The 13,090-nt window shown below is 35.4% G+C and overlaps 1 protein-coding gene across 5 annotated transcripts in view; it reads left to right on the top strand.

The window, feature by feature from the left end:
- Nucleotides 1–12,577, top strand: part of LOC103969739 (ADP,ATP carrier protein 1, mitochondrial) — a 29,472-nt gene extending 16,895 nt beyond the window's left edge. The window contains exons 1-4 of one of the 5 annotated variants that reach the window (XM_009383389.3): nt 5,386–5,496; nt 10,169–10,694; nt 11,389–11,760; nt 12,011–12,577. In XM_009383389.3, the coding sequence (XP_009381664.2) occupies nt 10,188–10,694; nt 11,389–11,760; nt 12,011–12,307 (1,176 nt within the window). In that variant the 5' untranslated portion in view covers nt 5,386–5,496; nt 10,169–10,187 and the 3' untranslated portion in view covers nt 12,308–12,577. Of the gene's footprint in view, nt 1–5,385; nt 5,629–5,880; nt 6,030–6,811; nt 6,862–10,168; nt 10,695–11,388; nt 11,761–12,010 lie in introns of those variants that run through there. The other 4 variants (XM_009383390.3, XM_065085253.1, XM_065085251.1 and 1 more) reach the window with 4 other exon arrangements.
- The last annotated feature ends 513 nt before the right edge of the window (nt 12,578–13,090 follow it).

Genomic DNA, 13,090 nt, shown 5'->3' with positions numbered 1-13,090 from the left:
TCGAATTTTTAAATTTTGGAAGATGGCTTTTTGAGTTTCGAGATAGAGTATGTGTTCTAAATGATCTAATTATCAATAACCAAATCCTAAGGCTCGGTAATATTTCAAATTATGTGATAATTTAGATTAGATTGTTGATTACATTTTAATTTTATGGATTTTAAGACAAGGTCACACCTTTTGTATGTGATAATTTTGCGGGAGTGACAAAGGTGGTATCGGAGCATGATTTAAGGATTATTAAGATATTTGATTAATTTGATGTGCATAATTATATTGTGGTTTAGTAAATTATATAGAGATCGATGAAAATTTTATTTGATGTCTTCTAGGAATTTACGATAACATCGACATTTGGTCTTCTTGCTTCATCTTCTCGTAGGTCCTATTGTCACCTCCATTCTCTCGTTGCGTGTTCTCATGTAATTACATCATGATCACATTCATGCAAACCCTAATAATAAAAATGTCATCAATGATATTAATTATGATTATTGGGTGAAAATTACGATTTGATTGTTATAAGAAATGGGCAGGACTCGATGATATTGATGGTCTCTATCTATGTGCAATCTGATCTCATTCACAAATTTAAAAAGGATAACTATGAGATCCACATTTAATCTGTTTGAGGAATGAATTAGAAAAATGATCGAAGCCGAGTTTTCAAATTTTAGAGGATGGCCTTTGGAGTTTTGGGATAGAGTATGTATTCTAAATGACCCAATTATCAATAACCAAATCCTGAAGCAAGGTCATAATTCAAAATACATCATGAATTCTGGTAGCACTAAGATTGTTAGGGTTCTCCAAAGTAATTATTAGTGAGAAGGTTTGAAGAAGGTGATTGCGATGTATGTTTCAAAGTGTTTTGACTTTTCGGCAAATCAAAGCAGAAACTTGCTACAACCGACGTAGGCTTAATAAGAGGAGAAGAGGAATTGAAGTAGAAGAAGTTTTGCTTTGGCTTAAAGTTTCGGATCAAATCCTCATATTTGTGATTCAAATGTTTCTGAGGCTAGTGTTAAATGTTTTTGTTGTATAAGTACACTTTGTGCCTAATTAAATGTCGATGGTAAATATGAACTTATGTGTTTTGTGGAGGTTTTAAAAGATACGACCTTGTGATCAATGTTAGTTTTGTGATTGTATAAATTCCTACACTTATGGATTTTATGATGTGGTTTCGTTTAGATGAGTTGGCTTTGGATTTTATGAATCTTTGAGCGTTGTGTTGTATGATTATAACTACAAAGTCTTATGAATTGTGGATTATGGGTGTGAATTATGACTTGAATGATTTTTAGTGTCCTCAAATTTAGTTTGGATTTTGTATTAGATTGTTGATTAAATTTTAATATTATGGATTTTAAGACAGGGTCACACCTCTTGAATGTGATAAATCGGGGAGCGTGACAGAGGTGGTATCAGAGCATTATTTGAGGATAACTATAAGATAGTTGATACATTTGATTTGCAAAATTATATTGAGATTTAGTAAATTAAATAGAAATCGATGAAAAATTTCTTTGATATCTTTTAGGGATCAAGGATGCATCTGGTCGTCTTGAGGAATGAAGTACGAATGGCAGTGAAGTTAAATTTTTAAATTTTAGAGGATGGCTTATTGACATTTGGGATAGGGTGTGTGTTCGAAATGACCCATATTATGATTTGAAAATTATGAGAAATGGGCTGGACTCAATGATATTGATGGCCTGTATCTTTGTGCAATCTGATCTCATTCAACCAATTTAGGAAGGGCAACTCTGAGATCCACATTTAATCTACTTGAGGAATGAAGTATAAAAGGGATTGAAGTCGAATTTTTAAATTTTGGAGGATGGCCTTTTGAGTTTCGGGATAGAGTATGTGTTCTAAATGACCCAATTATCAATAACTAAATCCTGAAACTAGGTAATATTTCAAAGTATGTGATAATTTGGATTAGATTGTTGATTGCATTTTAATTTTATGGATTTTAAGACAAGGTCACACCTTTTGTATGTGATAATTTGGCGGGAGTGACAAAGGTGGTATCGGAGCATGATTTAAGGATTATTAAGATATTTGATTCATTTGATGTGCATAATTATATTGATGTTTAGTAAATTATATAGAGATCGATGAAATTTTATTTGATGTCTTCTCGGAATCTAGGATGACATCGACATTTGGTCTTCTTGCTTCATCTTCTCGTGGGTCCTATTGTCACCTCCATGCTCTCGTTACGTGTCCTCGTGTAATTACATTCTGATCACGTTCATGCAAACCCTAATAATAAAAATGTCATCAATTATATTAATTATGATTATTAGATGAAAATTATGATTTGATTGTTATAAGAAATGGGCAGGACTCGATGATATTGATGGTATCTATCTATGTGCAATCTGATCTTATTCACAAATTTAAAAAGGATAACTATGAGATCCACATTTAATCTGCTTGAGGAATGAATTAGAAAAATGATCGAAGCCGAGTTTTTAAATTTTAGAGGATGGCCTTTGGAGTTTTGGGATAGAGTATGTGTTATAAATGACCCAATTATCAATAACCAAATCTTGAAGCAAGGTCATAATTCAAAATGCATCATGCATTCTGGTAGCACTAAGATGTATAGGGTTCTCCAAAGTCATTATTAGTGAGAAGGTTTGTAGAAGGTGATTGCGATGTATGTTTCAAAGTGTTTGACTTGTCGGCAAATCAAAGCAGAAACTTGCTACAACCGACGTAGGCTTGATAAAAGAAGAGAAGAGGAATTGAAGTAGAAGAAGTTTTGCTTTGGCTTAATGTTTCGGATCAAATCCTCATATTTGTGATTCAAATGTTTCTGAGGCTAGTGTTAAATGTTTTTGTTGTATAAGTACACTTTGTACCTAATTAAATGTCGATGGTAAATATGAACTTATGTGTTTTGTGGAGGTTTTAAAAGATACGACCTTGTGATCAATGTTAGTTTTGTGATTGTATAAATTCCCACACTTATGGATTTTATGATGTGGTTTCGTTTAGATGAGTTGGCTTTGGATTTTATGAATCTTTGAGCGTTGTATCGTATGATTATAACTACAAAGTCTTATGAATTGTGGATTATGGGTGTGAATTATGACTTGAATGATTTTTAGTGTCCTTAAATTTAGTTTGGATTTTGTATTAGATTGTTGATTAAATTTTAATATTATGGATTTTAAAACAGGGTCAAACCTCCTGAATGTGATAAATCGGGGAGCATGACAGAGGTGGTATCAGAGCATTATTTGAGGATCACTATAAGATAGTTGATACATTTGATTTGCAAAATTATATTGAGATTTAGTAAATTAAATAGAAATCGATGAAAAATTTCTTTGATATCCTTTAGGGATGTCGAAAGATACGATCTGCCAGCCATGCGAAACAAGGAACATTAATTATGTTAGGTTGTTCTTCCCAAGTTAATCATAAGTATAGATAGTTGGTTATATAGAAAAGGGTACCCTTTTTTTTTTTGTCTAATAGACACAAGCTGTTGGAGGAAGTGGATATTGATGACACTGGCATGGGTGCAAGTTCATTTTTTATCATGGATGGAATATGGGTTTGTTGGTTGTCTAGACAAATCAAATATATTGTTTATCTAAGAAAATATATCTCGGTGGGAAAGTAATTGAAACGTGAGAATAACATTTAAACATTGAAGGCTAACTAGGTAAGGAAAGGAATTTGGGACTTGGATATCTTCCAGACTGTCTCCAAAATATTTTATCATTGTTCCACTCATCAACATAAAGTGGCCACATTTGGTGCACTTTCTGAATTCACACACATTAGACTGTCAAATGATATAAGAATGATAATTTCACAAGGTTGAATAGAGTTCCAAATGGGAATGCTGCTGTGATTTTTGTGTTAGAAAGATAGGAAAAATTAGAGTAAGAAAGAAACATCGTAGGGCAATGATATAGATGAGAGTTAAGACCCGATGCTCCGATAAATAAACCAAGATACATCCTTATTTCTTTTACTTGTTAGTAATCCTTTTGGGAATGAACCCAAACAATTTCTGCTCAATATAGTATTCCAAGACTGCACGATGTCAGCTGGCATAATCTTTTTTCCTGGTTTTGACTGGTTGATTTACTATCTAAGAATTGACATCACATTCCAATCAGTAAATGCATCTAATGCTTAGATCTCTAGATGAGTCAATAAAAAAAACTCTATTAAGTGCACGGGCTTCTATTAATATCAGGTCTCGAGTTGGGCCAATGTAGGATGTGCTATCCCTAGAGCGACTCTATTGATGTGCAGTCACCTAGCTCACCCAGGAAGAAACAACGACTTATGTAGGGAAAAATAATAATAATTTAACCAAGTGAAGACTAAACATAACATAACCAACTCTATTGTATTTTTACTGTGTCGACACTATCAAACGACGAAGTATCGCCATCGGGCATCGACTAAATGGATATGTGACAATTCATGCACTTGTCATATCTTTTCGCACTCCATTTCCACCGTGCTAAGGTGATGATTTTTTTTTGTTTTTACACATATACCTTTTATCAATTTCATAATAATATTATTTTATTTTAAAATTTAGATATAAAATAATTTATAGGTGAATATTTTTGAAATTTTTATTTTTTTAATTTATATTATATATATATATATATATTTAAAGATAAACGATGACATGAATTATCGTTATAAATATACATATAATTGGAATGTGACAGTTGTTATCGTTCTTTGTAACGGTTGCACGTGCTCATACTGATTCTCCACGTTATAGAGAGAATTCAGTTAAGGTCATCCCATATATTATATGTTGTTATAGAGGGTAGCACGATCAATTCATGACGATACCGTTATGCCACGTTGTCCAATGATGATTCCGTTACTGGATCGTTTCGAGCAACCAGGGCCTCGCTCTCACCGACCTGTGATACTAGACACTCCACTCCTATATATTCTCCTCTGTCCTCGTCATCATATTTCTTGAAACGTCTCGTTTGTTCTGTGTCTTCGCTCTCTTGGAGCTATGCAGTTGCTTCCGAGTTGTTGTTGGTGATGTGATCCGTATCTTTACGCCAGGTGGCGTCCTTCGTGAGGTGAGCGGCACGCGAGTCGAACATTTGCGCGAGGTAATACGTTCTTCGACCTTTCACATCTCGTCGGTTCCGACCGGCTTCCCCCGCGTGATTGGGTTCCACTGCGTCTCTCGAGTGACGAAGGTAATCGGCGTAGCAACGGGTGATACAAGGACAGGTGGTAGACTTTTGGACACTGCCACGTGGACCTTTCACAAGGTATTGGTCATCGGTGCTTTGGTGAGATCCGACGGTAAGCGTATCATGTCGCATAAATTTTTCTTTACGGAACTTTGTATGCACCCTAAGAGAAAATAGGAATCAGTGCCATTTAATACGCGAGAGGACCTCTCTCAGCCACGCATTGTCGCCTCCTCTACGCATTGTCTCCGAAAAAAGAGGGAGCGGCTTCGGAAGGGTAAAACCTTAATCTCATGTGAATTCTTCCTTGATTTCTGGAGATTTTTGTCTATTTTCATGTTTTCTTCGTTTATCTGGTTGCTGATCGTGTATCTGACCGGATCGATCGGGTCCTGTGTCTTCCATTTTGGTATTTTCGAGTCGCTTTAAAGATATTTTCAAGTGTTTTCTCTACTAAATTATGGATCGGTGTGATCTTTGATTAAGCAATCTGTTAGACAGACATCTGTCCTTGTTTCCAGATCGGTATCATTCTCGTCTTTTTCGTGTTCATTTTTTTATCGATCTAGCGCTGGGAATCTTGTTTTAGAGACGGATATGGTGGGTATAAGGGTTGGTTGTTTAGATCAGGTAGATCTGCAACGGTTTTACGGGTGGCCTTGTTCTATATGCTTGATTTTCTTTACTGACCGTTGTATGCACCCTAAGAAAAAAGAGGAATCACTGCCATTTAATTTCATCCCGTTTTTGCGTTTCTGTCGCCTCTCTCCTTTGTCTCCGAAAAAAGAGGGTGGGTGCCGCTTCGGAAGGGTAAAACCTTAATCTCATGTGAATTCTTCCTTGATTTCTGGAGATCTTTGTCTATTTTCATGTTTCCTTCGTTTATCTGGTTGTACCTGAGCGGATCGATCGAGTCCTGTGTCTACCATTTTGCTATTTTCGAGTCGATTTGAAGACATTTACATGTGTTTTCTCTACTAAATTATGGATCGGTGTGATCTTTGATCAAGCAATCCGTTAGACAGATATCTGTTCTTGTTTCCAGATCGGTATCATTCTCTTCTTTTTGGTGTTTATTTTTTGATCGATCTAGCGCTGGGAATCTTGTTTTAGAGACGGATATGGTGGGTATAAGCGTTGGTTGTTTGTAGTGGAAACCGTTAGATCAGGTAGATCTGCAATGGTTTTAGGGGCGGCCTTGTTCTTTACGCTTGATTTAGTATATTAATCGCATCTGATCTCCTTTTTTATAAGGATTGTAGGCTGTTTCAGGGTTCTGGTTTGCAAATTTGGTCCCTGATAGCTTTTGAGGTGGTAGACATCTCAGATTTGCTTGGGGATTTTAGAACTTGGAGCTTGTAGCTTCTCTAATTATGATACGTTTATTGATCTATGACTTGCAGTTTTTTATGTGGCTAAATTTATAGTACATAGACTTGGCACCGATAATGCTGTAGTTATTTACTTCTAAAATCAAGTATTTGTTTTGATGTGGAGTAGCGTGGTTTATATATATATTTGCTCTCTTTTACAGAGTTATTTAAACTATTCCATTGGAGATCGTCCATTTTATTTATAGAAACCCATGGTGGTCAATTTTATGATCTATGAAGCTCTGTATTTTGTGTGATGAAACTTTAAGGTTAATTTTTACCGTTGAAATTGTTAACTGTTGTATTTTATATTCTTGGTCATCTGCAATTCTTCATGATGAGGTATTTAATTTGGTAAACGTTTCATTTGTTTGTGGCTGTTTGCTTTCTTCTCTTCGTGTATTGATTGTTTACTGTATTTTATGTGATTCTTTATAGCACAAATGTCTGCACATTTCCTTTATATAAAAGTACCAGCCTTGTAGGTTGTTCATAAAAATTGTTCAGTTTTGCAATTCTCATGACAATATCCCAATTATCACATTTTTTTCAATCTCATAATCTTAAACATTAATGCCTCTTTTTTAGTCTATTTTTAGTTAATTATGGTATGGTCAGACAAAACTACTTGTATACAGTTAAAACTTCAGTATAAGAGGAAAAATATATTTTCAGGGTTTTTTCTTTTTCTGATTGTTTCCTATCCTCCGACAATCCATTTGTTAGATCTTCAACCTCTGTTTGAATGTCCAAAATCTATCATCACATGTTATTTTAAGCCTATAAAATTGGAAAATAGAGTTCAGATATATTAAATTCAACCTCTAAATGAATGTTTAAAATCTAACAAAATGTGTTAGTTCAAACCTTTAAAATTGACAAAAAGAGCATTAATTACTTGAAATGAAAGTATGGCCATGCTTTCACACAATGCTAATATTATAGAAAAAGTACTACTTTACAGTTAGGATTAAATTTAGATTAGGGATTTGGAAAAGGTTGGGAGGATGAAAAGGAGGCACAAAGATATGTTAAGCTTTCTATTAATATGGTTTCCATGAGGTAAAAGGATACAACATCTAATGTTGAAGTATTATTCAGGATAAAGGAACACTTAATTTGTCATTGTGGTTAATGAAGTTCCAAAATCAACTGTTGTTTAGTGTTTTAAGGATTAATGTATATATATATATATATATATATATATATATATATATATATATATATATATATATATATATATATATATATATTTCAATCTCACATCTTCTAACACTCTTTCTCACAAATTCTCTTGATCAATATCAATGAAAATCGTTCGGAACATGCTGCAAAGCTGCTAATCAACGTTCAGAAAAGATAAATCCATTATCCCTGCCTTGTTAGGATATTTTTTATTTAAATAGAACTAAATTTGCATTTAGTTCTAACTTAAATATCCTCAATTAGGTTTTTTCCTGATTTGTATATATTTTCTGAGATTTTTTGGGCACTTTGTGGAACTGTCAACATGTCCTGATGTAACGTGTATCGTTATGTCAGCACAGATCGGTACATTCCGGACTGGCTAAAGACCAGCACTGTCAGTCAGCATGAAATTGCAGTCCTTGGATTTAACAAACATTACCAGGATATAATTAATTGGAGTGCTTCAAATCTTTGTGGCATGTACCTTGTTACATCTTTTATTATTCTGTCACTATTTTTTTGTTGGGGATGATATTATGTATATTACCTTGTCGATGATCCCTGTTGGGTATTCATTGTTGCTTTTTAGCTTCATTTGTTCAGACCTCTAAAGATATCTACCTTTTTATCCATATGAGTTATAAATTAATAGAGATGCATGAAGCCTACACAAAAATTGTCAGCTGCATCTTCAATGACCCATTGAGTTGAAGAATACAAAGATAGCAAAGCTGCAGCACTAGTTGCATCAGAGTTTTGTAAAGGATGAATTAGTAAATAGCCTTCATGTCTCATAATGTTAACGTTATCATGAAGTTCACTTGGAACTAACAGTAGAGTTCCAAGTGAACTCTACTAGCACAAAGGCTTAAATTGTGTATATGCCTTTGTGCTAGTATACCATTGGTTTGAACATGTCAGCATGCTAGCATACCAATGGTTTGAACTTTGAACATGTCAACTAACATAGGTTTCAATAGATGAGATTGTCTATCTATAATTTTGTTTTAATTGTGATGCATGACAATTGATTGCTATGATCCTACTTGATGCAATTACAGATAACAAAGGCCATATGGTCTCAAGGAAACTCAAAATAATGGCCGTATGCCATGGAGAAATTCAAATTTTCATAAAGAAGAAGATCATAATCCCATACTGTATTGACTACTGTTATTAGGCTTCCATTTATTATGTTATGCTAACAAAAATACTTATATAGCAAAAGAAAGAAAATAAAAGTAACAATCATTTAATTTTGTTACATTTTCTCTTCCTTCCTTTTCCTAGTCATATAATGTTAATATTCTATCATATAAATTCTAATTTGATTCTCTGTTGTCGCCATTATGTAACTTGGTTCTTGTATTGTTATTACAATCCCTTAATATTTTACGTAGGAAACATCAGTATCCTGATCTAACTAAAATTTATACAAATCTGATAAAAAAAATCATTTCCTTGTATTCTAATAAAATAACATCGTGAACACTTAGAAAATAGAAAAAACCTATGACTCAAAATTTAACCCATATTGTATTTAGAAAATACAGCAAATTCAGAAAATTTAAGCCTAACACTTCTTGATGCAACCTGGACATAATTAGAATCAGTTAGTATTTCGGCTCACACCGATTGTCACTTTGAGAGGCTAATCATGATGTATAGTTTTTTCTTAAAAAAGCAAGTTCCTATTCTGGTTTGCATTGTGTAATCCCATGGTTTTTTAAGATCATCCTTTTTTTTATCACTGAAACATCATGGATAATTAATTTAGCAAGTCAGCTTGCTGAATTGTTGCAGCATACTAGTGATGCATCCATCTATTTATTTGCATGCATATATGTGGTATCAATTTGATGCATATGCATGCATAACAATATTATGCATTTCTTGGGTAAACGTAAGCTAATAGTTGGAACAGAATGACTAAGTGTACTGAAGGAATTAATTTTCTCTTGTTTGACAAAAATTGAGGACCATAAGTTAAATCAGCCTGCAAATATATTTGTTCAGATTGTTGATTCACTTTTTCCAATTTCATTGTCTTATTCTGGTGGCACCAGAATATCTAGTGCTACTTGAGGAGGTGTTTAAAGAGTAGGATTTAAGAGTTCACTATTCCTTGTCTTTTTGATATATTTGATTCAATCAAATACCGGGATATCTAATTATTACATTTTTTATGTCCTCTAATGTACATTGTTTGTTCATCTGACTTCTCTCTAACTCACTACTTTAGACGTGTTGATTCTTTGAAGGAATATCACAAGTTGGTTATTGCTTATGCTTTGAGTTCATATGGCAGTGACTATGTTATATTTATCTTAGTAATGTTGCTTGAATCTTGGAAATCTTTTCCAGAGCTTAATAGTTATTGTTGTGTAGGTTATTTTATCGGCACACCATGGCAGATCAAGTTAATCACCCAACAGTAATGCAGAAAGTTGCTGGCCAACTGCATCTGAGGTCCAGCTTTTCTCGAGATCCACAAGCTTTGAACTGCAGCCTGTATAGCCCCTCTTTGTATCAGAGATGCTTCACAACAGTAAACTGCACAAATGGGGGATTTCAGAATCCGTCAATGGCAGTTTACAGTGGTACCTATGAGCTACCCATTGTAACATCTGTCTCACCTGTTTTTGCCCATGCTCCTGCGGAGAAAGGCTTTGCAGGCTTTGCTATTGATTTCCTCATGGGGGGGGTTTCTGCTGCGGTCTCCAAGACAGCTGCTGCTCCTATTGAGCGTGTGAAACTTCTGATACAAAATCAGGATGAGATGATCAAGGCTGGGCGCCTCTCTGAGCCTTACAAAGGAATATCAGACTGCTTTTCCCGAACAATTAAAGATGAAGGTGTTTTGTCTCTGTGGAGAGGGAACACAGCCAATGTCATTCGTTACTTTCCCACTCAGGTAGACTTATATGTGGTTGTGTTACATATTTACGCAATTTAACCCCAAACATTTGTTCATATAAAAATTACCATAAAGGTGCATACAACTGGTGAATTTAAGTTTGCATCTGCTTCTTAAGGTGTCTGGTCATTAGCAGGCTGGTTTTGGCTCGGTTTTTTATGGCCTTGTAACTACTTTGTTATTGCTTTTTTTCTCTCAGAATTTCTTCTTGCTGTGTCATTATGCATTTCTCTTCTAACATTCTTGTCACTGTAGTTGATATTTGTCTGAAGTATCAAAAAGATGATATAGCAAGCATAAGTCTTCATTAACTGTGATTTCAATGTAACTGCCTTACATATTGATCTGTAAGTTTGTCAGCATAGCGGTGGTGACTAAAATTGCTGAATCTGTGTGTAACCATCAAACTTCATGCTGCTTGGTTATGGCTTTTGATGCAAGTCCTACCTCCTCAACCAGTTGTTACAATGTGTCATTGGAACATCAGTCAGTTGAATTAGTCAGTTATAATTTGTACATAAGAGAATGTATAATTTGTCTAGTCAGATTATAATCTATGAAACAAATGGCAATATGTAGAAATTGATTTATTGTTTCACTTTCTGGTATAAAAATTATCTTTCTTACCATCATGTGTATTGTGCTTTTCTATCGCTTTAGTTCTACTTACCAAAGGGTTTATTGCTTCCAGGCTCTGAACTTTGCCTTTAAGGATTACTTCAAGAGGATGTTTAATTTTAAGAAAGACAAGGATGGATACTGGAAATGGTTTGGTGGCAATCTTGCTTCAGGTGGTGCTGCTGGTGCTTGTTCCTTGCTTTTTGTATACTCTCTAGACTATGCTCGTACGCGTTTGGCAAATGATGCAAAGGCCGCGAAGAAGGGTGGGGGAAGGCAATTTAATGGTCTTGTTGATGTTTACCGGAAGACCCTGAAGTCCGATGGCATTGCTGGACTCTACAGAGGATTTAATATTTCATGCGTTGGGATTATAGTGTATCGTGGTCTTTACTTTGGAATGTACGACTCTTTGAAGCCAGTACTCCTCACTGGAAGCCTGCAGGTAAATCTTGGCCTTGTGTGCAAATTCTACTTGCTTCATATTCTATCTTTCGGTGAAATATTAGATGTACCTTTTTTTCGAAACTTGGTTCCTAAATTTTATAAGATAATCTTTAATACAGGTAATACACGGCCTTACTTTTCAGAAATGTAGATATAGCAGTTGGAGTAGACTTTTTTTACTTTAAGATATGTTATTCTCTGTTGCAATGGATTTTTTACTTTTTAACTATTTATCAAACTGATTGCAGGATAGTTTCTTTGCGAGCTTTGCCTTGGGTTGGTTGATCACCAACGGAGCTGGCCTTGCATCTTATCCTATTGACACGGTAAGGAGAAGAATGATGATGACCTCCGGAGAAGCTGTCAAGTACAAGAGCTCTCTGGACGCTTTCTCCCAAATTCTGAAGAACGAGGGAGCCAAGTCCCTGTTCAAGGGTGCTGGTGCAAACATCCTCCGTGCTATAGCTGGTGCCGGTGTGCTTGCTGGCTACGACAAGCTGCAGCTGATTGTCTTTGGGAAGAAATACGGCTCTGGTGGTGCTTAAGGATGCATCGTCATTTTTTCTCATATGATGACGATTTTTATTTCAGTATACATGCATCTCCGTGCGAGAAATTCTTGGACGTCAATAATTTTTGGTAGTGGGAGATCCTCCCTACAATTTTCGGGTGGAGTTCTGTTCTCCGAAACCTTGATTAGCCTATTATGATTATTAGATACTGCTTTCGTGAAGTTGCGATGACGGCGGAGTGATGATGTCTGTACTCTGCAAAGCTTTTCCTTGTTAAGAGATAACTAATCTGTCACTTTTCTACATCTTGTTATTTGTCTACACTGCAGTTTGTTATGATATTGGGAGCTGGATAATTAGATATGTGAAACAAAACAAAAGTTAGTTGTCGCCAGGAGTCGTATATTTTTATGCAAACAATGTGAAACAAAAGACTATATAGCGGCTTGCGGTGGTGTTTTGGGGAATTGATCAAGACAGATCCATTTCCTCATACAATTAGTGTTTAACCTTCAGATTGTACCTCTTGTGTGGAGGTATGGTCATTCTGTTGAAACACCACTGCAAGTATCACGTTCTTGAACGCGACTGTGCTTGTTCTCCCACCAGTTGTTTTCCTCCGAAGCCTTTCACCGTGATATTTATAGCTGATACAGTGATGCAATTGTATGTGACGCTACAGGTGAAGTGTTCCCTCTTGAACGATTCTCGACTTTTCCCTCCTCGCTGGACGAGACAGCCAGGGCGCGGCTTTGGGATTCGGCAGGAGGCGAGCCGGCTGAGGAGTCCCCCGACTCGGCAGACGAGCTGGCCGAC

This window comes from Musa acuminata, chromosome BXJ1-10 (assembly GCF_036884655.1).
Source record: "Musa acuminata AAA Group cultivar baxijiao chromosome BXJ1-10, Cavendish_Baxijiao_AAA, whole genome shotgun sequence".
NCBI classification, from domain to species: Eukaryota; Viridiplantae; Streptophyta; class Magnoliopsida; order Zingiberales; family Musaceae; genus Musa; species Musa acuminata.
Note: the sequence above shows the minus strand (reverse complement) of the source record. Positions and strands in the feature narration are given on the sequence as shown.